This window comes from Salvelinus alpinus, chromosome 38 (assembly GCF_045679555.1).
Source record: "Salvelinus alpinus chromosome 38, SLU_Salpinus.1, whole genome shotgun sequence".
NCBI lineage: Eukaryota > Metazoa > Chordata > Actinopteri > Salmoniformes > Salmonidae > Salvelinus > Salvelinus alpinus.
The window spans coordinates 5,791,771-5,818,236 of record NC_092123.1 but is presented as its reverse complement, the minus strand read 5'-3'; the positions used below and the strand labels follow the sequence as shown (position 1 = coordinate 5,818,236).

General features: G+C 43.2%; 2 protein-coding genes across 3 annotated transcripts in view; one reads left to right on the top strand and one right to left on the bottom strand.

Moving 5' to 3' along the window:
• The window catches only part of LOC139566198 (parapinopsin-like), a 28,753-nt gene extending 22,131 nt beyond the window's left edge, over nt 1-6,622 (top strand). Inside the window, exons 3-4 of the mRNA XM_071387227.1 lie at nt 1,013-1,246; nt 4,327-6,622. Coding sequence (XP_071243328.1) covers nt 1,013-1,246; nt 4,327-4,674 — 582 coding nt within the window. The 3' untranslated portion in view covers nt 4,675-6,622. The remainder of the gene's footprint in view (nt 1-1,012; nt 1,247-4,326) is intronic.
• On the bottom strand, nt 1,497-24,508 carry LOC139566197 (beta-galactoside alpha-2,6-sialyltransferase 2-like). 2 transcript variants are annotated; one of them, XM_071387225.1, is made up of 6 exons: nt 24,291-24,508; nt 14,736-15,626; nt 12,049-12,146; nt 11,604-11,705; nt 7,739-7,913; nt 1,497-3,551 (listed from the first exon to the last, which is right to left on the bottom strand). In XM_071387225.1, the coding sequence occupies exons 2-6, from the start codon at nt 15,553-15,555 to the stop codon at nt 3,304-3,306; spliced, it is 1,443 nt and encodes a 480-aa protein (XP_071243326.1). In that variant the 5' UTR covers nt 15,556-15,626; nt 24,291-24,508; the 3' UTR covers nt 1,497-3,303. The 2 variants fall into 2 exon arrangements, with proteins under 2 accessions (XP_071243326.1, XP_071243327.1); XM_071387226.1 differs by lacking the exon at nt 11,604-11,705.
• Nucleotides 24,509-26,466: the final 1,958 nt, after the last annotated feature.

Sequence of the window (26,466 nt, the reverse complement as noted above, 5' to 3'; positions counted from 1 at the left end):
TAAAACTGTCCGTTTTTGGGTAGAATTCTGAAGCACTGCCTAGTGATATCTCGCTCTCTCAGTCAGCGTTATCTGGTGTCTCCAGCCCCCCCCCCCCCCCGTGTTTAAGTAATAAGGTGTTTGACATACATATATATAGAGACATAATATGCACTCAGTACTTCTCCTTCATATGGACTTCCTGTAGAAAGATGCCCCGTCCTCAGTGGTCTGTAGACTGAGATGCTTGGAAAGGAAGTTGGTGGTTACAGATTGGTAGGATTGAGAGAAGAGAGTAGGAGAGAGTGCACGCAAAGAGAGAAACTGAACGCTACTTTTACATGATTAAGACTGTGTTCATTGGACAGATGGTGTTTTTTTTTTAAACACTTGGTTCCCTTTCCTCCACTGCAATTAAGACTGATATCCTAGAAAGAAAACATCTTGTGACTAGATAATTAGGCAGTTTTTTTTTCTCACCTGGGATGAATCTTAAGGCTACAGGTGTTTCAGAATACTCAGATCAGACAGGTCTGGCCTGGTAATGAGATTGTAAGTGTTTCGACTTGCATAGCCCTATTAGAATACTTTTTGAAAAGCGCTCTGCCTTCCTGGAAGATTAAGCAATAACTGATGTGACATGACAGGATAGGTAAAGGTAGTGAACTGGAAACCCTGCTTCACTCAACCAGTCCTGTCAGGTTACTTAATAGCCTATTTTAAAGTCAATTAGGGAAGGAAGGGAAAGTCATTATTAAAATAATTTAAACAGTGATTAGCCTATTACAAGGAAGGATGTTTTTTAAGTATTGGTGATAAGTATGACACTGATTAGCCTATGTCAAGGAGGGAAAGGAGGCTTTTATATAAAATACAAATGTAAACATTGATTAGCCTGTGCAGTGAAAGAAGGAAATGACATTTCTCTAAGTACTGTAACAAGACCTTGTATGTCCTTCTACATCCTCCTATGTGATTGGCCTCTCAGGACATACATTTATGCACAGCTTTATGTATGATCATTTCCTCCCAGGTGGGGCGGATCCGTAAGTCGGCGGCACGGCGGAGAGAGTTCCACATCCTGTTCATGGTGATCACTACGGTGGTGTGTTACCTGCTGTGCTGGATGCCCTACGGCGTGATCGCCATGATGGCCACCTTTGGACACCCGGGCCTTATCACCCCCATCGTGACCGTGGTGCCCTCCATCATGGCTAAGAGTAGCACTGTCATCAACCCCCTCATCTATATACTCATGAACAAACAGGTGAGCAGAACCTAAACCAAAAATGTGTCCTCTACTCACCTCCTCTCCTTCGTTACATTGATGTGAAAGACGTGACCAGATGAAAGCCAGCCCACTGACGAGCTTCCACCATTTTTTCTTACACTTACAAGTGTTTTTCAATCAAAGGGAGGAGACGAGCAGGTAATACATTTTTAAGCAATTGAGATACAGCCCTTGCCTCTTGAATTGTGGGATATGTAGTTAAACAGCTAGTTAGACCAGGGTCAAATCACAAGGCAAGTACAATATCTTTATTCACAACAGTTTAAGTAGAAAACAATGGAAAATAAATACAAATTTTATACAAACTAACAAATGATGTTCAGTACAAACTGATTCTGGCTATAGAAAATTATCTGTAAAAACAACATGATTTTTGTTTAAAGATCCCAAAAGGTGTGAATATTATAGTGTTTACCCTCAACAGTAGATCAGCAAACACTTCTCAAAAAAATATTCAAAAGAAAAATGACTTTTCTATTGCTGTGTTTGGTGCATTCCAAGTGAATCATAGAAAGGACATTCTGTCCATTTACATTTCCAAGCTGAGGCCTCTGCTTTGCTTTTGTAGTGGTGAACTCCTAGAATACGTAGTGTTAACAGTTAACTTCACACAGGGAACATTTGGCACAGTATCAAGTCTATATCACCATTGCCAAAAGCCTTAGACCGCTGTGCTCCTGAGTGGCGCAGCGGTCTAAGGCACTGCATCTCAGTGCAAGAAGCGTCACTACAGTCCCTGGTTCGAATCCAGGCTGTATCACATCTGGCCGTGATTGGGAGCCCCATAGGGCGGCACACCCCTGGCCAAACCTGGTTAGGCCGTCATTGTAAATAAGAATCTGTTCTTAACCGACTTGCCTAAAGGTTACATTTATTTTATTTTTCTAAATAAATGTGCCTCAAACTATTCATAGCTACATTCATTGCATTGCACTTGACCAGACTTCTAAATCGGCAAACAAACCACATTTACATTCTATTTACACAGTGTGGCTGTAGAATCATATCAAGGCCAGGAAAAGTAACTGCTGTCAGTTTTACCATCTAGTCGTTGAGGAACAGTAACTTTAAATAGCGTACGTACAGAGGACACGAGAACACTGATAAGAAAGTTTGAGTTCCTTACTCACATACACACAGATCAGTGGTTAGGTTGAGTGAGACTGGTTCATGCAAAAAAGTGAAAAGTGGTTGTTTTCCCCATAGACCTACATACACTACTATCCCTGCAATATTCTTTATCAAAAGGAACGCAACATGCTTTTTGAACGGTTTAAATTCAAACCCTACCCCTCTCAAGTAAACCTTTTACACTGCATGTTTTCAATTCTCTATTTCTATGCTCTAAACATGACCTGTACATGAAAATGCACCTCATTAGTTGAATCAGAAAAACATGCCTTTGACCGATGTTCAATATTTGAATCTATAGATCACTTTCCCACGTTCATACCATGACCTCTCTCGTGTACAACACTGTGTCACAAGAACAATACCTTAAAACGATGACCCATCTCTCCAGTAGGAATACATCCCTGAAGGACTACTTCGGTACACAATACAACAACATCACATCCACATGCCCTAAACGCCCCCCTCCTTTCAACCATGTTGACTATTGCTATCCTAACCAGCAGCAACGGGCTGGGTTTTTTTTTTCTTCCAGGCTCGGCGAAAAACAAAGACATTTCTCTGCACTTCAGAGTTCGGCCTTTAAACTATTTCACTTCTTTTAATGTTGAAACAACTATCAGTTTAGCACCCTTGACAGTCTCTGGTCTCCGAACCTGATGGCCAGAGCAGCTTCAGCTGTTGACACTATCCATTGTGACAAAGGCAGTTCTCGAGGACGATCGATTAGTATTGGCAACACTCTCCTCCTCTTCACTTCCTTCCTGACTTTCCAGACAGCGGTCCAGGTCAAAGAGACAGATCATGGCCCACGGACAACAGTGCTGACTCAACTTAGCCTCTTCAGTCGCTTGATTAGTATCAGCACGCTCCGTCTCTTGATGGCCATAGGAGGTCAAAGGTCAGGGCCCACAGTTGACCGCGCTGAACCCCGAGAGCGTGACCTTGCCCTTGGTTTTGAGGTCGTGCTGGGTGGCGCTGTTCATCCTCTGGACCAGTTGCTTTTCAAAGAGCAGGGGATGGTACGCCCCAAGGGTGCAGGCGGCGTCGTAGTAGTGCTCGTGGTAGTGGCACAGGTCTGTCTGACGCAGAGAGGGGATGTACTCATAGACATGGACCTCCTCACACAGCGACATCATCAGGACGATGCCTGGAATCAAAACAAAAAGGGCAAAGATGAATTCATTACAGCTCATACTGCAATCTAACAACTTGCCCGAGCCGGACGAGTGCGTGCGCAAATTGATTTTGTCCCCCCACACCAAATGCAATCACGACACGCAGGTTGAAATATCAAAACAAACTCTGAACCAATTATATTAATTTGGGGACAGGTCGAAAAGCATTAAACATGTATGGCAATTTAGCTAGCTAGCTTGCTGTTGCTAGCTAATTTGTCCTGGGATATAAACATTGAGTTGTTATTTTACCTGAAATTATTATTTACCTGAAAGGTCCTCTACTCCAACAATTAATCCACACATAAAACGGTCAACCGAATCGTTTCTATTCATCTCTCCTCCTTCCAGGCTTTTTCTTCTTTGGACTTTATATGGCGATTGGCATCTAACTTTCATAATAACTATTTTTCATAATAAGGTGTATTACCACAGCCGACCAACCGATCTCAGTTCATCTTTCAATCACCCACGTGGGTATAACCAATGAGGAGATGGCACGTGGGTATATGCTTCTAAAAGCCAATGAGGAGATGGGAGAGGCAGGACTTGTCACAAATAGAAGCAAATTCTATTTTAGCGCCTGCCAATGCAGATGCTCGTTGGCGCGCGCAAGCAGTATGGGTGCAATGATTGAATAACATGTGTAAATATATTTTGCAACGCACACACCCCCCCCTATCACACACTCCTTATCACACACACACCCACACCCTCTCACACACTCTCTTTGTCCCTCCCTTGCAGTTCTACAGGTGTTTCCTGATCCTGTTCCACTGCAAGCGGCCCAGTTCTGAGAACGGCGTCTCCTCCATGCCCTCCAAGACCACCGTCATCCAGCTCAACCGCCGGGGCTACAGTAACAATGTAGCCGTCACGCCCCAGCTCTCCACCGGCGCCAACCACCATAACCACAACCACCATCCCCACACGGTGGAGTGCAGCACTAACAACCGTGAAGACACCATCCCCGTCTCCGAACAGACCAGCCCAGACCCCAACCAAGAGATCACCTCCTGTGGACAGCTGCGTACCCCCCGAAGCCCCTCTCAACCCACCCCTCTTTTCCCCCACGTGACAAACGCTATCCAGTGATCCACTGTGTCATATGATAGCGTCACCACCGAGAACTCTAGAGGATACGGTGTTATCCCTGGCATTTTTCATGCGGTGTCGCCCCCAAAAACTCAGTCTACACAGTGATATATCATGTGGCGTCACCCAACAACTCTCCATAGTGATTTGTCATTATGAGAACGCCTCAACAACAGACTACCCATAAACGTTCCATGATGAGGCGTTGTGTCACCAGAGAACTCTTCTATACAGTCAGTGATCTAATCCACAACGTTACCCAGACAGAGAACTATCAATATCTTCTATTCCACGTCATCACCCCAGAAACTACACTGTGCTCTATTATCTTATAGAACAGGGTACCCCAGCTGGCAGCCAGCTGGTGGATTTATTTGGCCCCTTAAGTTCATGGCAAATATAAATTTAAAAAATATATATTTTTTGTATTTTTGTTGTTGGATATAAGACTGTAAGAACATGAAATCAGCTCCAATTGATTTTAAGTTTGGAAATCTGTTTTGAAATGATTATGCTTTAGTAAACGTCATCTCTGTTTGAGCTTCTTGCTGTCAATTGGCAGTAATTATGTTCTGGCCCCCCGACCATCCGCTCAAGAAGAAAATAAATACATCGGCCCGCAGCTGAATCTAGTTGATGATCCATGTTATAGAAGGTGTGTCTACCGCCCCAACCCATCTAGATGGTCAACTGTTACTTTGTTACTCAGTAAAAGGTGTAGATTTATTCCTGTCAAGTCTTGCCGTGAGAAAACGCAACAGTGTGGTGTTGTTTACGTAAAAAATAATAATAAATAAACGTGTATTTTTCCTCAACTTCCGTTATCATATTGTTACATGTGTTACGTCGATAGACCCCAGAGTTGTATTAAGACTGCAGTGGCTTTAGTGTTGTCATTACTGTTACAGTACGAAAAAAAGGCTTTTGTCATAACTGTGGCCATTTCCAATGAAGTGCAATAAACAGACAGTTCATCTATTACATTTGTTCTAAAGCAGCTATATGAAGCCTATGTGAATGATGCTGGTGAAGCTGAATTCTTTGCACCTCATCTGTGAGATCAAATCACCTTGGGCCTCATTAATTTGCTCAGTTTCTATATTACATTTCAGCATACCATCAGTTGTTGAAACAATAGGAAGGATAATCACAATGTTTATACACATAACTAAGGTTGTAAATCACACATAATCATGATCATTTCTAGATCACACTAAGTTGCTAAATCACACCTACTTCATGGTTATTAAATCACTATATAGCTGTGGATTTCAACTATTTAAGATCATATCTGTGCGTAAGAACATTTTATAAATGATGCACCTGGGTGATCTGTGTAAAACTGGCTAGTATTACAACCTAAACTGGTATTAAACGTATGGCAACAATGTGAAGGGATTTTCCATTTCATTGCAGGGTGGGGAGGGGAGGGTAATACACCAGAAACAGTTGGAGAAGTGTAACAGAAAGTGTGCATATTTGCAACACTTGTCTTGCGCTCTTGAAGCCATCATCACATTGGGCAAGAGAGATCATAACAATGTTCAATTGTCAGTTTGAAATGTTTAGTCATGACAATGTGGAAACAATGCTGATCCAACCAATATTTGCATGTTGGGATGACAGCCAGGCGTTTTATGAAAGCCACAACCTGTTAAAGTTACCATCTTTCTGTGCCTGTAATGTGGAGTCATGCAGTATCTGGCTTAGCATGTTGACATGTGCCTCAGTCTACAAGTCTAAATGATGTACATAGGTACCTAGCAGCTCCCAGCAGGCAGTCAACAGCCGTGCACCCCACTGGGCTGCCACACAGTGGCTGTAGCCATCATACGGCACTTGCTTGTCTTTATCCACATGACAAACTGAACAGCACCGCCTCTCACTGCCTAATAAACTGTAACCCAAAAAACAGTTAAATAAATGGACTGCAACCCAAATAAAATCCTTCTGTGAGTCATGGTCTGCCTCACTGAGTCCTGCTGCTGGCGGTGTGTGTGTGTTCTCTTTCTGTGTGTGTGTGGTGGTAGCACAGTAACGTGCTCAGGGCGACACAGCCCCCTCAAGCCCTCCTGCTGGGCTTCCAGGAACTGCCATGGGGTCTATGTTGTAACACCCCCCCCCCCCCATTATCATGTAAATTGAGAACAAAAGAGGGGAAAAAAACAACACACGAATGAATCACCATTCCGCTGTTCTTTCTGGACTCTCCTCCGTACTTTTGGTCCGTGTGTGAGTGGTAATATTTTATGCAGGTTTAGAATGGTATAGATGCATATGTATAAACATATGATGAAAAAAATATTTTTTGCCTTGCCATAATCTTACCCCTAATAATCACATAATTTCTCCCCTAATAATCACATAATTTCTCATGTCTCACCGCTCTGCCCTTCCAAAACACCAACACGGGACACAATATGGGAAAGGGAAAGGGGGATACCTGGTCAGTACAACTGAATGCATTCAACTGAAATGTATTTAACCCTGAATCAGAGAGGTGCGGGGGGCTGCCATAAATTGACATCCACGTCATCGGCGCCCGGGGAACAGCTGGGTAACTGCCTTGCTCAAGGGCAGAATGACAGATTTGTACCTTGTCAACTCTGGGATTTGATCCAGCAGCCTTTCGGTTACTGGCCCAATGTTCCTACCCACCAGGCTACCTTAAAAACTAGTATTTGCTTAGAAAATCGATAATTGACTTCCTTGAATGCCAATTGTTATTGAGCACCTGTGCCCTCGACTGCGTAACCTTGTAAATAGATGTTGAGGTTGAACACACACGGAATAACAATTAAGCTCTTTGTTGTTATATTCTTACCTTTGAGCAATCGCAGATCTCACTCACAAAAGCATTGAACCAAGGATACCACCATATTGTTCTGAACTAGGCCTGCAGTACGTGCTTCATCTCAATAGTTAATGAAGTTTTGTGAATTCGATGCACGTTGGCTGAAGAGTGTTCCTGTCATAGGGAACAGGGTACCATTTCAGACACAGCGGTCAAACAGATACATGGATGGGTGGGTGCCCGGGTGGATGATCAGAGGCGCTTGCCCACCTATGAACCCAGAGGATGGGGGGTTAGGCTGGATGTTCTCCTGGGTGTTCCCCTGGATCACGTCCCACAGCTGCCAGATGAACTTGGGGTGGAGGATGTAGAACGGCTGTGTGGGCTGGAGCCGCCGGCGTTCTTCATACGGGGTGAACAGGTCATAGTCTGGGTTCCTGTACCACTGAAGAGAAGAGGGGACTGCAGTCAGCACCAAAGCATCTTTCTTTACGCTATCTGAAATAGAACGCTGCTACTCCGGGTCAGCACAATCATGACAGCATCTGCCGAGTGTCAGACTCACTGCTGCCACCGCAGTGTTGACACGGTGTCTTTGTTAAATCAATCTACTCCGGTAGCACAGCGGCCTGCTACGGAGCAGTCTACCTGCTAATGCATTTCAAGAGCACCTAAAATGAGTATTAGTACTATGGTTTTATTTGACTACGGGAAAGGATGTATGTTAAAATGCTACAGCTATTGTGCCACTATTGTGATGCGGGTTTGCTTGAATTCATCACCACCGTACTGACTGACTCACAACGTCACCACAGGAATCCCAACGCCTCAAGCTAAAATGTTGTATAAATACATATTCCTTTCGTACACCACTGCTTACACAAGAGTCAATTAAATCCATGATTCAGGGAACAAAGTCGGGTATGGATATTTCCCTTGAAAATATGACGAGAGACCAACCTTTTAAAGTCAAGGTTTGTTACACCAATACTCATTCCCCCACTCCCATAGCAGGTATAATGGAGGTATTGATGAATGACCGCCGCAGTTATGCTTTAATTAACTCTCTATTCTGGAAGTTAATCTTATTTGGCATCCCACATGGCACCCTATTCCCTACAGTTCAAGGGCGCTAAATAAGGAATATGGTGGCAGAATTTGACAGAGGTAATCTGCTCAATAAACGTGGTGATGCTTTGACCGCAGAGTGAAAATATCAGCCTTTGTTCTGACACCCAGTCACATTAAGCTGCTAGGTGACAGATACCGTGTTAACTCTCTGGTTCTTCAAACAGTCAGGATAACATGAGGCAAAATTGAGTAAATTATACCTTTTAAGCATCAGATAAAGAACAGTAATTCGTTTCAAATGTATTCTGGGTCTGAAGCAAATTTCTTGGTAAAGTCCCAATGAATGTGTTCAACCATCCGTACAAAATGGGTGCATGTAGTACAGCAGGCTATACAAAAACACACATGCTCTACTGCGAGCGCACAAACACACACGCATGCATGTGCACACACACAAACAAAAACACACACATGCGAACAATGGCTTTCATTTTCAAAGTGGGTGCCATTAGAATAACTTGATTAACATGCAGCCCTTGATCATTGGCCTTATGAATGTGTGTGTGTGTGTGTGTGTCCAATCTGTATTTTAACTAATGCCATGCCAATGTGTGTGGCAGACAGCAGAGGTAATGTAAAACACATTACATTGTTCTCCATATAGCGTGCCTTCGAAAAAAACTCAACTTTTTTCACATATTGTTACGTTACAGCCTTATTCTAAAATGGATTAAATAAAACATTTTCCTCAGCAATCTACACACAATGCCCCATAATGACAAGGTGAAAACTGTTTTTTAGAAATTCTAGCAAATGTATTAAACCTTAAAAACAGAAATACCTTATTTACATAAGAATTCAGACCCTTTGCTATGAGACTTGAGATGTTTCTACAACATGATTGGAGTCCACCTGTGGTATATTCAATTGATTTGACATAATTTGGAAAGGCACACACCTGTCTATATAAGGTTCCACAGTTGACAGTGCATGTCAGAGCAAAATCCAAGCCATGAGGTTGAAGTAGTTGTCCGTAGAACTCCGAGACAGGATTGTGTCGAGGCACAAATCTGGGGAAGTGTACCAAAACATTTCTGCAGCATTGATGGTCCCCAAGAACACAGTGTCCTCCATCATTCTTAAATGGAAGAAGTTTGGAACCACCAAGGCTTCCTAGAGCTGGCCAAAGGCACGTAAAGACTCTGCCTAGCGTCACGTCTGGAGAAAACCTGGCACCATCCCTACGGTGAAGCATGGTGGAGGCAGCATCATGCTGTGGGGATGTTTTTCAGCGGCAGGGACTGGGAGACTAGTCAGGATCAAGGCAAAGATGAGCAGAGCAAAGTACAGAGAGATCCTTGATGAAAACCTGCCCAAGAGCGCTCAGGACCTCAGACTGGGGTGAAGGTTCACCTTCCAACAGGAAAACGACCCTAAGCACACAGCCAACACAACACAGGAATGGCTTTGGGACAAGTCCCTGAAAGTCCTTGAATGGCCCAGACAGAGCCCGGACTTGAACCCGATCGAACATCTCTGGAGAGACCTGAAAATAGCTGTGCAGCAACGCTCCTCATCCAACCTGACAGAGCTTGAGAGGATCTGCAGAGAAGAATGGGAGAAACTCCCCAAATACAGGTGTGCCGAGCTTGTAGAGTCACACCCAAGAAGACTTGATGCTTTAAATCGCTGCCAAAGGCTATTCAACAAAGTACTGAGTAAAGGGTCTGAATACTTACGTAAATGTGATATGTTTTCTATTTGTAATCAATGTGCAAACATTTCTGAAAACCTCTTTTTGCTTTGTCATTATGGGGTATTTTGTGTAGATTGATGAGGGAAAAAACCAATTGAATACATTTTAGAATAAGGCTGTAACGTAACAAAATGTCAAGGGGTCAAGGGGTCTGAATACAAGTGTACGTTCAGCAGGGCACAAAGTTGGGAAACGTTCAGATATAAATATTTGATGTAGAACAAACATGCCTCTCTGACATGTAAAATAAGGAATTGTGTCTGCTCTATTAATGACATTTCTACTTGCAACGTTCAAGAAAGTTTGCCTACTGAACTGTGTGTCAAAGGAGGAGGAAATTCTAACAAATTGACAAGGCCTAAATTTGTGTTTTCTTAAGAAAAATGTTATTAGTGTTTGTTCTGTTGTGATTGATCTTAGGCTAGCTACCATCTCTTTCAACTGAATAGACTAACAAATCGTATCTCGACAAATTGTCTCGCATACACTCTGAGAATGGAAGAATGGAAAGCTCCCAGTGTCTCATAGAACTCGGAAGAATTCCCTTTCACACTTATTGTGGAAAATGTAACAGCAATTTGTCAAACTACTTTAAAACAAGATGGAGCATCTCCAGAGGTTAGAGCCTGTTGATGAACAGTAATACGCTAGAAAACCATTTCCCACACCTCACCAGGACTGAGTAAGTCTAAAGTCAGTGGAAAACTACAGAAGATCTGTCCGTATCGTTCAGCTTCTCCTCATTACCACCCAGTTGGTCATCATGTTTCCTGACATCTGGAGATTGACACGTGACCCACATTAATCAAAAGGCTGAAGACAGCACTGTCACCATAGAGCGTATTCACACAGTTGGTTAACTGACTGTTAGTTGCATTGGAGAAAAGCCTCGGCTAAATGTTAACATGACCGCTACCGCTAACAGGATCTCGGGAAGGGGCCTGTGTAAGCTACACACCAGAAACCTGAAACTAAACACACAGACACTTTCTGAATTATTCAGTAAAAACCTTCAGATGACTTTTATAAAAATATGAGGCACTTTATTGTCCATTTAGAATGGAAACTGGTGTTGACGCTCTCTCGCAAGACACACCACCAGAGGGGCTGGAAGCAGTGGGTCAGCTGCAGTGCAGCGCTCCTGGAACAATTGTAGGGTGTTAAGTGCTTTGCTTGAGGCCACAACGGCGATGTTTGCTGACTCACTCTGCACCAGACTTTCCCTAAGATGAACCAGGAGATGATTAGGAAGTCATTAATGACACATACACACTACAGCGCGTGACTGACAGTGAGAGAGAGACCTACCCTGGGCAGGTCCACAGAGTACGGTGCAGGATCCCAGGCCACCAGTGTCATACCCTTATACAAAGAGCTGTTGGTGAAGCGATGCCTGGGCCGGGCCAGGATCTGCAGGGAGACAAATTACTGATTGCTGTACTGATAGCTCTCCAGCACACCAGGCTAAATGTAATATGAGGCAAGCAACGAATACATCTCACCTACAGTCCACATGTACAGATCCCATACACCAACTTGTCCTCTCCCAATGATAGGTGTATCATCAATGATTGACTAGATAAGCGTGGAAGTGCTGGGATAGCCTGTCTTAGTGATCTGACTAGCGGTTTCACTCAGCTCTAGATCAACTCAAATCATTTTCACAAGGCAGTGTGTCAGTGATTCCACTGTCAATCAATAGGAGGTCCTGAGTACTAAAGAAAAGTCACAGGAGGAGAAGTGGGGGACCTACCTGAGAGTTGATGATGCGGATGGTGGTCTTGTTGCCCACGTCATTCTCATAGCCCTCTGTAGGAGCAGCGTTGAAGCGAAGCACAGCCTCATGGGAATCTGAGTACAGGGTATGGACATAAGCTGTATGCATCACCCCAACAGTACCATGAAAATGGCATGGTTGTCTACAAGCATAAGTAATGTTGTTAGTGAATGTCTCCCTCGAGTGCAGTGGTGTTTAAACTTTTTCAGTGGGGACCACATTTTTTCAGCCAGAATTTCTGGGGACTCCATTTTCCCACCAAGAATTTCACATTTTGATTTTTACATAAACAAATAATCTCCATTTCATTGCATTTTCATGTCTTATTCAAATGAAAAGAAATACGTGTATTTTTATAATTATCTTCTCAAAAACATGTCTCATTCAATAGTCTGTACTCTTAATTTTTTTATTTTATATATATATATATATATATATAAAATAAATGTTATTTATTTATATATAACACAGTTATATATAAATATATAACATATATATATATAACACAGTACCAGTCAAAAGTTCACACACACACCTACTCATTCCAGGGGTTTTCTTTATTTTTACTATTTTCTACATTGTATAATAATAGTGAAGACATCAAAACTATGAATTAACACATATGGAATCATGCAGTAACCAAAATAGTGTTAAACAAATCAAAATATATTTTATATTTGAGATTCTTAAAAGTAGCCACCCTTGCTTTGATGACAGCTATGCACTCTCTTGACAACTGTACCGGGCAGATGGCAGACAGCGTGTTTGGCGTCGTGTGGGCGAGCGGTTTGCTGATGTCAACGTTGTGAACAGAGTGCCCCATGGTGAAGGTGGGGTTATGGTATGGACAATGAACACAATTGCATTTTATCAATGGCAATTTGAATGCACAGAAATACCGTGATGAGATCCTGAGGCCCACTGTCGTGCCATTCATCCGCCACCATCACCTCATGTTTCAGCATGATAATGCACGGTCCCATGTCGAAAGGATCTGTACACAATTCCGGGAAGCTGAAAACATCTCAGTTCTTCCATGGCCTGCATACTCACCAGACAGGTCCCTCCTTGAGCATGTTTGGGATGCTCTGGACCGATGTGTACGACAGCGTGTTCCAGCCAATATCCAGCACAGCCATTGAAGAGGTGTGGGACAACATTCCACAGGCCACAATCAACTCTATGAGGAGATGTGTTGTGCTGCATGAGGCAAATGGTGGTCACACCAGATACTAACTGGTTTTCTGATCCACGCGACTACTTTTTTTTTTTATGGCATCTTTATTCCCAGTCATGTGAAATCCATAGATTAGGGCCTCATGAATTTATTTCAATTGACCGATTTCCTTATATGAACTGTAACTCAGTAAAACTTTTGAAATTGTTGCATGTTTCATTTATATTTTTGTCCAGTGTATATCTAGTCCAGGTAAACTATAATATTATGCTTATCGTGACGCTTATGAGTCACTAACCGAACTCCAACACTAGAGAGCAGCAAACCCTTTTCTTTGGAGGTCTTATCTTACCGGCTGAAGTCTCATTTATAAAAGGTGCCTGCATTACTGTCACGGCTCTTCCTCCTCATTTCAAGGACACGCAGGCTACTCATCACATCAAATGAACAGATACATGGGGAGTGACAAGCCAATCGGATGCTATCAACACGAAAGGCTACTGAATGAATACAAAGTAGAGCGGTCTAAAGATCCCGTAGAGTAAGCCAGGGTTCCCATTCACACGCACTGAATGCGGAGCCATTTCTATAGGCGTGAGGAACATCCCAGCATCAGAGCTCTTATGCACTGTAAGGGTAGAGGCTAGTTCAATTCTAAGGGTAAATCAAACCTACCAAAGCAATACACTTATGCAGTGATGAAGACTAGTCTGACAATCAGCCAATTAGTTGTAATAACTTGTATACCTGTATAATCAGTCTGATTAGTAATACTAACTTGTTATTACTTAGGATGTTGAAGCTTGTGTGTAATATTGCAGTGAAGTAAGCATTTCACGGTAAAGTCTACACTTGTTGTATTCGGCGCATGTGACAAATAAAGTTTGATTTGAAGTACAGAAAGTGTCTGTCTATCCAGACATGTTCTTCCTTTCCCGTGAATATTTTTTAAGGAAGTAGTTAAAGGGAGCCTCAGTAAAGCCTCAGTTCCTGATAAGCTAGGTTAGTCTCAATGGAACTAGAGTCAGGAGAGATGTGGAAAAGTCAACATCGAGGTGAGGACAACAGTTGAATAGAGAAGAGACCTCTGGGGGGGGGGGGGGGGGCAAAGGGTTCCAACCCAACAACACTCAAACTAAAGCCTTATCACTCACACACACAAAAGTTCTGGGTTCTGGCTGGGCCACGACACTACCAAGAACAGACTTAGTTCCTGCCCAGCAACAGAGAATCTGTTTATCTTAGACATACAAGGAGATGACTTTGCCCAGTTGGAAGGTATAAATATGTGATTGTGTGACTTGTATGTTGTGTTATGCAGCTGCAACATCCTGCTGGGTGTAATAGATCTAGTTTGAGCTTTACTTCCGTCTGGATTTGTACCAGAACTTGGCAGCAGTGTCTTTATTTACATTGGAGCTAACAGTTACGTTATAAATACTGCCGATGTTTGAAAAATGTGTATCACCTGTCCTACAGCACTCACCAATTTCTCTCCCTAGGGAAGAGTTGAGGATAGCCCCGGCCGAGGTGACCACCGCACACGACTTGAACTTTGACCCCTGGCCCCAAAGCTGCTCCAGAGGTCGTGTGGGCACTAGCCTGTCCCAGGCCAGCCCAGAGAAGGGTTGCTCTGTCCCATCCAGTGTCCTCAACCTGGCCTGCTCCTTCAGTTCACAGAGTACCTCCCTCCCGCTCTGCCTACCCTTGCGCAGCCCCCTGTAGGCCACATGGTGCCTGTTGAGATTCAGGTAGTCCCTCATGGACTTCTGCAGGTGTGGAGCGAGCATTCCCACTGAGGCAATGCCCCTTCGCAGCTGCTGGACCACTGCCTTGGACTGGGATAAATAGTAGCCGTCTCTGCCCCGCTGCTCAGCCCTGGACATGCTCCCTTTCCTCCTCCTCCTTCTCAGTCTCTCCCTCCTTATCTTCTCTTCCCTTTCCTGATCCACCCCCTCCTCCTGGTCGCTCACCTTTTTCCAGACCACCGAGTCACCATTCTGGCTCAGCTCCAGGGCCTCCTGTTTTCCTTGTCGGCTGTGGCTGGGATCCTGGTTGGCGGGGGAAGATGAGGATGACACCCCAAGAGGAGAAGCCCTGATGCCCGATGTACTACCCTGGATGGAGGCCAGACGGCGGGTCTCGGTGTGGGTGAGCGAGGAGGGCGAGCGGAGATCCACATCCCGGGGGTCCAGGAAGTGGGAGAGCAGGGCCAGGAAGATGAGGAGCCAGGCCAGCATCACCACCAGAACCAGCTGCCTCCACTGCTTCATGGTTGGGATCATGGTGGAGGTCCTGGGAGTCATGTTGGGTGCAGCTGGGGTACGGTCCCGTCACCGACCCCTAGAGGCCGACCTGGCAGTGCTCAGGATGAGGCCTAAAGAGGTAAAACTTTATTAGTATAGCACATTTTCATACAATAAAGTGGATGATCAACTTCAGTAGTACCGCACCAATTCATACAATACAATGTATCCGTAAGTGTAAGCACTATAATAGCTTAACCCCCTAAGGTCTAATGGCCCAGGTTTCTACTAAGCTAACATATGGAATTATTTTAAGGTCATACTAAGGAACATTTAGCTATCTGATTTAGAATCCCTGTAAAAATATAAATAAAATATATTTAATGAAACATTGAATTTGCCCTTAACACCATTAGCCCTTAGACATGCATTAAATAACATATTCATACATGGCAAAACAGATAGTAAAAAAAACATCAAAAGGAAGTTAGGGCTCCCGAGTAGCGCAGCGGTCTAAGGCACTGCATCTCAGTGCAAGAGGCGTCACTACAGTCCCTGGTTCGAATCCAGGCTGTAACACATCCGGCCGTGATTGGGAGTCCCATAGGGCGGCTCACAATTGGCCCAGCGTCGTCTGGAGTAGGCCGTCATTGTAAATAAATAAATCATTAAATAAAGGTTCAATAAAAATGTTTTGAAGTGTCTGTCTTACATTTTTTTATTTTTATGTACCCATATTTAGCCCCTTTTTTGGCACTAAAGTACTTCCCATAAAAAATGTTTTAACTGGTACCGGGCTGCCTACAGACGACTTTTGTGAGGCTTGTGGGTGCAGTGTGTAGCCCAAACTGTTCGGACACTACAGAAGTTTTCATGAGAAGAGATGTCTCCTGGTCTGACAAACACTGCTGTAGCTCTCCCGCCTTCCACCGCAGATGCGGGCGGCCGACATTAGCGGATGCGGTGGATTGAGACGCAGCCCATGCAACAACAACAAAAACAACAAATATCTCTAGCTTAGACAGAATTTGATAGAGATTTTTGTATTATGCTAATTGGATTTCCACAGGGTCGTGGACAGAGAGATATAAGAAACACTACAAAGACCAGGATGGACACATCTCCCTTGTTAAAAATGCTTCCTTCCTGCCCTTCTTTCTCCGCTTTGAAGTTCGAATGGAACTGGACTGTCTTTTACTTTTGAGACATGAAAGCCTTCCTCTCTCTCGGATGTATCCTGCCCTTGTCAGAACTTTCTATTTAAAATAGAAGGTGCTGATTCCTGCTTTACCAAGCAATAGGGAACATTTGAATAATAATCCACTCCGACCTTCCATCTATCCTCGTATTCACTCTTTGATCCTGTAGTGGTTGACTGTAGTTTTGACAGCAGTGTGGCCCTGAGTTGGTTGGGTTAAGTCATGTCTGGTTACATTCTCTATGGGCAGGGGCAGAGGAGGGGTTGGGGAGCTGTGCTGTACCTCTCCCACGTACCACAGTGAACACAAAACAGACAGACTGTGTTTTTCACACAGTAGAAAAGGCTTAATCATCATCATCCACAGTGGGACCTGTTTGTGAAGTGAAACCTGAGGTAACATGCATCGTTTAAGGATATTTTTGAGCAAAAACATAATTGGTGTGCCATTTTTCCACAGAAAATATTGGTATATGTTCTTCTCCATTCACCACTGTGCCATGTTCTTTTGCAGCTGCAGCCAATTCTTACCACCCTGTCAACTCGTTTTCCCAATGGGGGGGAACATATTGGATGACCAAATGAACAAGAACAGTAGCAGTCATTATAATAGCAGGTAAATGTAAACACCGGCTGTGGCACGCAAATGCAGAATGCTAATCGTAGCTCTCACACCAGCACTCGCTAATTGTTGACGTTTCTCGAATTTGTAGTGGAATTGGCCCCTGGAGCCTTTTTTTAGACTAAATGGAGAGCGTTGAGGTTTTCGAACAGCAGCGGTAGAGACTGAGCCATCACAGCTAAGTATTAAGCTATGACAGACAGACACAGAGAGTCAGAGTGTGAGAGAGAAAGAGCGGAGAAAGACAGAGAGGAGAAAGAGGAGAGAGAAAGAGAGAAGAGAGAGAGAGCGAGCGAGAGAGGAAGAAGGAGAAAAAAGAGAGATACAGGTCTAAGTTAAGAGTAGATGTGGGGTCAAACATGCAGACTAGGTTAAGTGTTGCCAGAACCTAGTGTCGTAATTATGAGTTTAGGGGGTTTGAAGAGTCAGATTCCCCCTCAGAGCAAGAGCTTGCGCAGGGCAGGGCCAGGCAGGGAACCACCAAGCCCCAGCCTCTCTCTCAGGACTTTACCCACACAAAGTACATCTTCAAAGGGTCTTTCCATCACCACCGGTGAGCCAGTGCAGTGGAGCTAGCGTGAATGACAAGGAAGGTTAAACTGAAATAATCTGCCTTGGGGCATAGAAAGGAAAAGGGAAACACTACTGAAAGGGGGGAAATAAAGGTAATGAATTGAAATTCCACTGGGTAACCCACTGGCAGTATTCTGAAGAGAGATGTGGGCCTCTTTTCTTTGTTCAATTCAATAGTGCTTAAGCTAGGCTACTAAAGCTAGCTCTCCATTTCAAAAGCAGGATTTGAGTGGAATTAGTATGGCATGGAGAGAAAAAAAATATTGGGCTTCCCAAACCTTGTTTTTAGCAAAAAACACCATGACTGAACTGACATCTCCACTGGCACTGACTATATATCCCCCACTACAAAGTCTTGTGGGAAGCTGGCTGGCCTAAACTGATCCTTGGACCACTAACCCCCCCCCCCCCCCCCCCCCTAATAAGAGCACAGGGGTCAGAGGTCACACGTCTGTCTTCAATCAGAAAGAGACAATCTTGCCCCAGAAGGAACACAATTGGTCCTCTGCTTTCTCTCCAACCAGATAGTCACAAATTGAACTCGGCGAGCATGAGCGTCATGTGCCTGCCTGAACGCAGTGATGTAGCAACACCCTGAACACAGTGCTGTAACAACAATAACACAACGCTCCATCAAGCACACATGAGCTAAGTCAACACATAAGAACACACCCAGATCCTCTGCCCACAGATACACATACACCCAGATCCTCTCCACATAAAAACAATCCACCTAGATCCTGACGGTAATGTCAAGGTGTCGGCGAAAACAGAAACAGCATGGCTGAGATAGACAAGGGAAGCCAAACAACAGCTGTTGATGTTTCCTCTGTGCCTCTGAGATAACTGAGATCATTCATAAAACCACATCTGAGAGAGGGGGAGATAGAAAAATGAAAAATATAGAGAAAAATATAGAGATAGGGCCTGGTTCCTGCCTTATATCCAATCATAGACATAGCAGGTATTATGTTTCGTAGTAGAAAATATAGACATCTTTAGCTCCAGTCTGGTTGGGAACCGAACTGACCGCTGGCCCTCTTCACACACCAGCTGGTCTCACAATGGGCCACAGCCGGGGTTTGGCACATGGCCCCTGGTCTCTCCGGCAGTGCCCACGCACACACAACCAGTAATGCAAACACACTTGCGCAAACCTACTCACACACACTCATGCAAACTCACACTGGCACACAGTGAGACACACACACACAATCTCTCTCTCAAACACATACACACACACAGCCTGTAGAAGTCATTCCAGAGAGCCAGCAGCAGGAGGAGGTCTCTCCGTGGAGAGATGATATCCCCCCTGTCCTGTTTCTGCTGACAAAATGCCTTCCTCCATCTTCAATGACACGCCTCGCTAAGCTCCATCTATTCTGTTATCCTCTTCTCTCATGTGGTGCTGGCCTGTTTAGAAAGCACTCCTGCATTGCCATTGTCATGGCACATAATGCATTCTGTATATGCAGAATTATAAACTGGTTGGTTCGAGCCCTGAATGCTGATTGGCTGACAGACATGGTATATCAGACCGTATACAACGGGTATGACAAAACATTTATTTCTACTGCTCTAATTTCGTTGGTAACCATTTTATAATAACACTATGGCACCTTGGGGGTTTGTGATATATGGCCAATATACCACGGCTAAAGGCTGTTCCTGGCACGCCGCAACGCGGAGTGCCTGGATACAGCCTTTAGCCGTGGTATATTGGCCATATGCCACACCCCCTCGGGCCTTATTGTTTAAATCTACCTCTTGATGTGGTGCATAACAAAAGCTCTTAATGTGGGAGGAAGGTAAAAGTAGCTTTGGCTCCTGGCTAAACCACCATTGAGAGAGGCTCTCTAATAACCATGGCAGGAGGGGAATTTACAGTACACGTTATACCACCAGGCTAATCTACTCTACTACCTCTCAGCTCACGTCACATGTAGAAGATCGAGACTCAACGTCCACATGGCTGCAGGAGAAAAACGTCAAGAGGTTATTTACAAACAAATGGGCAAATGGAGAGGGGTTTTGTGTTGGCTTGCGATTCACTTATCGGTCAGAGTTTCTCACTCGATAATACTACGACAGGGGAGACAGCAAACGCATGTTCTTCACAATGATAATAATTGTACTTAGTTACAAAGTACCTAGAAACTTTCAATTGACTATTGGGGGGGGGGGGGGGGGTCTACTGTAACAGTACTGTATGCAACCTAGAAATATTACATTGCAGTTTTCATTTCACCAAAATCCTCTCCACTTCCTAATTTCCGCAGATATCACACAACGCATGGACAGAAAAAATACACGATAACATTTCTGGTCAGGAAGGACACAGCAAAGTTCTGTGTTTGTTTGATGGGAGATGAAAGAAAAGTGAGTCACACGTATATGAGCTACTAGGGGATGTGTGGTGATCAGGTAACCTCCTGTGACTCAGTCTTCATGCTATCTTATCCCAAAATGGATGTCAGTCTCAGGACTCTCTGACTCTCAGTGGCTCCAGAGCAAAAACCACCTCATACTGAGACAGAGAGGCTGGCTGACTCAGCTCCAGTGTGTGGTTGTAATGGCAACATATTAACATTCACAAACATCCTGAGGGCCTCATACATCTCCCTACGGATTCAAAATAAAAGTCTGGGACCGACTGTGGTAATAGAAATGATACAGGAGTGAATGAAGGAAAATGCCTTATTACTCTTCCATCTAGCCTTTTTTTGAGGCGAGTTAGTTAGCCATAAGAGAAAGTGTGACAGAGGCATTATGTCTCTTCTTGTGTGGACCAGTTTAATCTAGCCTACAAACTCACCAAGCAGTTTTGCATTAAAAGAGAGCAGCAAGACATCCGCTCTCTCTACTCGAGTGGCTTTAGGGAGAGAAACCCTGTTTTGTGTAGCCTAAGCCTCGTGACTGAGTCTGTGTGACTGAATGAAATGATATCTCATAACAACTACTGTAGCGGGCCTGCGGGCTGGCACCAGAAGTGACTCACACAGCAGGGGCCAGGGTGTTCAAGCTAAAAAGATTTATAGTAAATCAGATATAGGGGCAATTCCTCGGTAACAGAATGACGCTAAAACTCAGATTTTTCACTTTAAAAGTATGACAAACAAAAAACATTGATTGCCAAGTTTTAAAAAAAACATACAACTCAATGCACTACCTACTCGTGGCTCCCGAGTGGCGCAGCAGTCTAAGCCACTGCATCTCAGTGCAAGACGTGTCAGGCTGCATCACATCCGGACGTGATTGGAAGTCCCATAGGGCGGCGCACAATTGGCCCAGCGTCGGCCGGGGTAGGCCATCATTGTAAATAAGAATGTGTTCTTAACTGACTTGCCTGGTTAAATAAAGGTTTAAAAAAATATATTAAAAAATTGGTCGCATTGGTGCGAGCTGCACATTCTACATGGTCACTTCACTCAAAACTGTTCGATTAATACATGGCTACTAGCAGTAGGTATTATATTTATTGCGACCTAAAGTTTTTGGAGTTTGCACTTACTCGGGTGGTAAACTAGCCTCAATAATATTAGTGCACATAAAGATGCAGGAAAATTCATCTATATTGAACAAAAAACTAAATCAGAAAAATCTGGAGCCTTATTTTAACATTCAAAAATAACAATAGCCTAATTGTTCACCCAAAATGCATCACAATCACTGGATTAGGTTGCACATTCAAATCACAACATGAAAATATGAAGAAATACCATCTTGAATACCATCTCAGTAGTCTCTTACACTTTTTAATAAAGCACAAAATTACTTTAGAAGATGATAGAAAAAAGATTTATATATGTATATTGTGTGATGCAGCAATTGTTTTTGGGGTGAGACCGGTGCAACCAACTGAAAATCCTAGTGGCACTGTTGGAAAATGTTAGTCTGGAGTCATGTGTAATCAGTTACTTCCCAACCCTGGCTACTGTACAGTACTCTACTTTTCCTTGCTGTACTGTCCATGATTGGTTTAGATTTGGACTGACCACATTTCAACTACTTTTCAACATTCATGGACGTCCGGTGTCGGTCAGTGTTCAGTGAGTGAAGGGGCTGGTTACAATAAATGGAAGGAGAGGGGGCTCATGGGTAGGTGTCAGTAATAGCTGAGAGAGGTGACATTAACTGGAGAGAGAGAGAGAGAGAAGAGAGACAGGGAGAGAGAGGGAGGGGTGGCCAGACTGTTTTCACACTCTTGGTTTGACCACCACTTGGCAGAAAGAGAAAGTAAACAGTTATGAGCTGAATATATGCCAGTGGCAGGGAGGACAGTAGCAGGTGACCCAACTGTGGTTTGTGACTACTATGAATTTCCATTGCAGTCAGTTTAGTTTAGACATTCTGTTAGAGTTTTTTTGTCATTCTGTCAGTTACTGATTTGGTAACAGAACGACGTGTTTGAATCACTTAATAAATCATAAACCAAATTGATATCAGTAAAACACTACAGCTAATTGGTAGGTCTACCTTTACTTGTTAATTCCGTGAGCTTTCATTCTCCTCCGTCCTCATGAGGGAGCGAAATGATAAAATATCTTAAAGATATGTGGGTTTTTGGTAACAGAATGACAAGACACTAGGCAATATTTCTTAAACTTACAGAAGGCTAATAATTCCTGCAAAACTAATTATAAATGTTGATATTAGTTGGCAGGGGTCTTTCCTTCAACAATATTGTGTTTTGATGTATTTCTAATACTTGTTAAGACTTTTTCTACTAGATGTTTTCTAAGACCCCTTTTCCATCTGTTTGACTAGAAATCAAAGCCTTTGCTTATTCCACATTTTTTGGAAGGAGATTTTTTTTTAAATGTAGATATGCCTTAATTTCTCAAAATATAGACTATTTGCTTTCATTTGACACGAAATGTGATGTGCTTCTAAGAACCTCACATGTTAGTGCTCATGGGGATTTTTACATGGAAATGCCCTATACTGTCTGGAACAAACCATGGAGCTTTCAAACAGCCCCAGAAATGAATTAATGCTGTATCTTTCAGCATAACACAGGAAGTCGGTCTTCCAACATTTCTGTGAAGGTATTTATTTAACCATCTAAACTGGATGGTTTGAGCCGAGACTGCTGATTGGCTGAATGCTGATTGGCTGTTCTTATGCAAGCCCTTAGCCATGGTTTATTGGCATTCATTGGTTATATACCACACCTCATCAAGTCTTATTGCCTAGGTAACGCACCACATGGCGAGACAAGGTGTTCTTTACCTGCATGTCAAGGTCTCGCCAAATCCCAAAAATGCCACTACGATGATACGCACTTGCGTAGATCTGAGAGAATAGGAAAATAATACGCAATTTGGTGACAATTTTACCCATTATTAGAAAGCAAAGAGGAGCTATTACCTTATTGACAGCTGTACCTATCCAGGGGTAGGTGCTATGGGTCGATATAGGATCGGGTGTTTTAACAAAGGGCTGCAATTGACACACACACAACACACAAGGGAGGATACCCCATTCCCCAACACCAGGTGTTCACAGGTGTCCAGTAATTAAGATGTCAGGACTGTGAAAGGTGGCTGAACCGACATGCCTGGGGCCAGTCTGTAGTCGATTGTCAGCTGGTATCTGGGGCTATTGACCCAGAGTGTCAGGCCAGGTGTCCTGGGACTGGTGGTGTTGAGGTAGCCTGGAGAAGGGCTATCAGACAGGGCTGCAAGGCTCCTTCACCCTGCCTCTCACATGTCTGTCTCTCTGAGCACACACCAGACCCGGACACTCCTCAATCCTAAACCATTCCACGATGGTCATTTATGGTCATATGGACACTGATTTAATTAAGATATGTGAGTCCATCTGCATATTGTAGTTTAAAATGTCAGAAACGTAAAACAATATAGTCAAATTATGAAAAGATGAGTCAATATAGTCCAATGTGTGTATGATTCTTTGTGCTGTACGATGTCGCCAAGTTGACTTTTGAGAACCAATATTGATTCAAATAAAAGCCTTCACTTGGCAGTTCGTGTTGATCCTCTCAACACTGGGATCAGTTCAGCAGTGGGATCAGTTCACTGCAGGAATTATGACTGTGTACTGTTACAAAATATTGATAAATATTCCAATTAGACAACAATATAATATCACTGGCGTTTTCAGTTCGATGGGAACCCATATTTTTGTGGTAGATGAAATAGGCACACATTACGTTTTGCCCATGTTGTTATGATGTAGGTAACTTTATAATTCATGCTACATTTCGAATGAAAGCCAGGGACAATGTTTTAACCATTCTGCATGCCCCCTTTTCCATGGCACAGGTCGAAACCCTTTGTGATCTCTATATAAGCGTCCCTCTCACCATAACCCTCTGTTTGAAATACCCATGGCATCATTGATTGCTCTGTCTGATACAAAGATGATAAAATGCCTTACCTGAGCTAGTCAAACCCTATTCATTCCCGGCGAACATCGACATTTCTTCAGGCTTAGATCTGAAATGCAAAGACTAAACGGAATGCATGCTTTCGCGCCATCTTCAAAGAAAGAGGCAAGTTGCAACCGAACGCTATTCAGTGCTGCTTTACGAACACACTACAGGATGTGTAACGTGGTGTTGTGGTTCTTTCAATTGAGGTATAAAAGGACCGTCCTTTCTCGATCCTTTTTTTGTGTGTGGGGGGGGGGTATTGTGGGCGGGGCGAGAAAGTAGGGTGGGCGGGGCATAAGTGAATGATGTGGAATTGAACTGCAAATTAAGTAAACAAAATATTGAAACAAAGTTGCTATTTTACTTCTGTGTAGACTATATTTACACCATGCCTAGTCTATCTAATCTCGCAGACAGATCAGAATCACAGTCTAAAGCTTCCACATCAAATATAGCCCTACACAATACAGCCTGCCACCACAGAAGAGTAGTCCAACATATTTGCTCTCAGAGTCAGATAACATAATGTCATTTGTATAGAGATTTTTATAGGGAAATCGTCTGTTCTTGATGCATTGCACACCATACTTGTCACGAGATCATGCCCTTGGCAGGCACATTCTCTACAGTGACACGAGTCATTTAAAGCGTACATACTGAGTCTGTTGCTCTAACTGTCAGCTGATCTAATCATGTTCAATTGCCTTGCACAGCGTCAGCTCTCCATGGAAAAGCAACACAGAGTAGCGCAGATGTACGAAATGAGATACTAAAAAGAAACACCCGAGGATTTTTACAATACTGCAGTGCATAAATGTTTGCTACTAAAAAATCAAAATCCACCTGGGTTTATACTGCCCCTATTAGCGGTGCTTGCTGAAATCAAGAACAACTAGCCCACTAAAATTAAGACAAAATTACTTCTTCTTAACCGCCTTATGCTGGAACTTGTAGTGTCAAAACCGTAAAAGCTACCAACTTTAAAACGCGCAGGCTGACTGTCTTCTGGTTGCTTGAAAAAATATGTTGATACTGTTATACTTCTCATACTACAATCATCTTGGAATTAATCCCAACGCATTTCAAGGATCATAAACTTGAATAAAAAACAATTGTAAAAATCAGGTCTTCAACTGTTTAAGCTACAAACACCAAACCAACTTTAAAACGTGCAGACCGACTCAGCGTAGATTGCTTGTCAAAAATATTTGATACTGTTTATTATTTTTCAACTATAGCCATTTAAAATGTGCATTAAGGCTCCATAAACTACAATGGGTCATTCCTGGATTTGCCACTGCTCTAGAATTGTTTAAGATACAAATACGGAATCAATGTTAAAATGTGCAGGCTGACTTTTGCTTGTCAGAAGATTGTTGATCATATTTATGCTTTTGAACTAAAAGCATATCACATTTGCATACAAGATCCATGGGCTATAATAGTAGATTTTAGCATTTGCCACTGCACTTGAACATTTTCGCTACAAACACCAAACCAACTTTGAAATGTGCAGACTTTCTCATCTTAGATTGCTTCAGTACAGTAATTTGTTCCTATTTTTACTTTTAAAACCATGAAGCTTTCTGTACCCCCATTTATTTCAATGGTGTAACGCAGACTCAAACATTCTAAATTGAAATCACTGGTGCAGAACATTCAGAATCTTGAAACTAAAACATTTTGTGATTTTAAAACACATTCTGTGGCTTTTGATGCTATAGTACTCACTCTAGCCTGCCTACTATACTAACCCACTGTGATACTCCACACCTACAAACCACCCCAAAAACAGCTCACTAAACTAACCCATAACCTAGCCCATAACAACCCTTTTACTATCATTACTATTACTACCGTTACTACTTACTACTACACAGGAGGTTGGTGGCACCTTAATTGGGGAGGATGGGCTTGTGGTGATGGCTGGAGCAGAATAAGTGGGATGATATCAAATACATTAAACACATGGTTTCCATGGTTTCCATGTGTTTGATGCAATACCATTTGCTCCGATCCAGACATTATTATGAGCCGTCCTCCCCTCAGCAGACTCCACTTTACTACTACTATTTTACAAACGCTTCAAGAGTAGCAAGTGTAGCACATGGGGATGTGTGAAACTTACTCCTCAGACCTAAGTGTCCCGCTTGCGTAGCCTCATTAGCTGCGGTAGCTTTT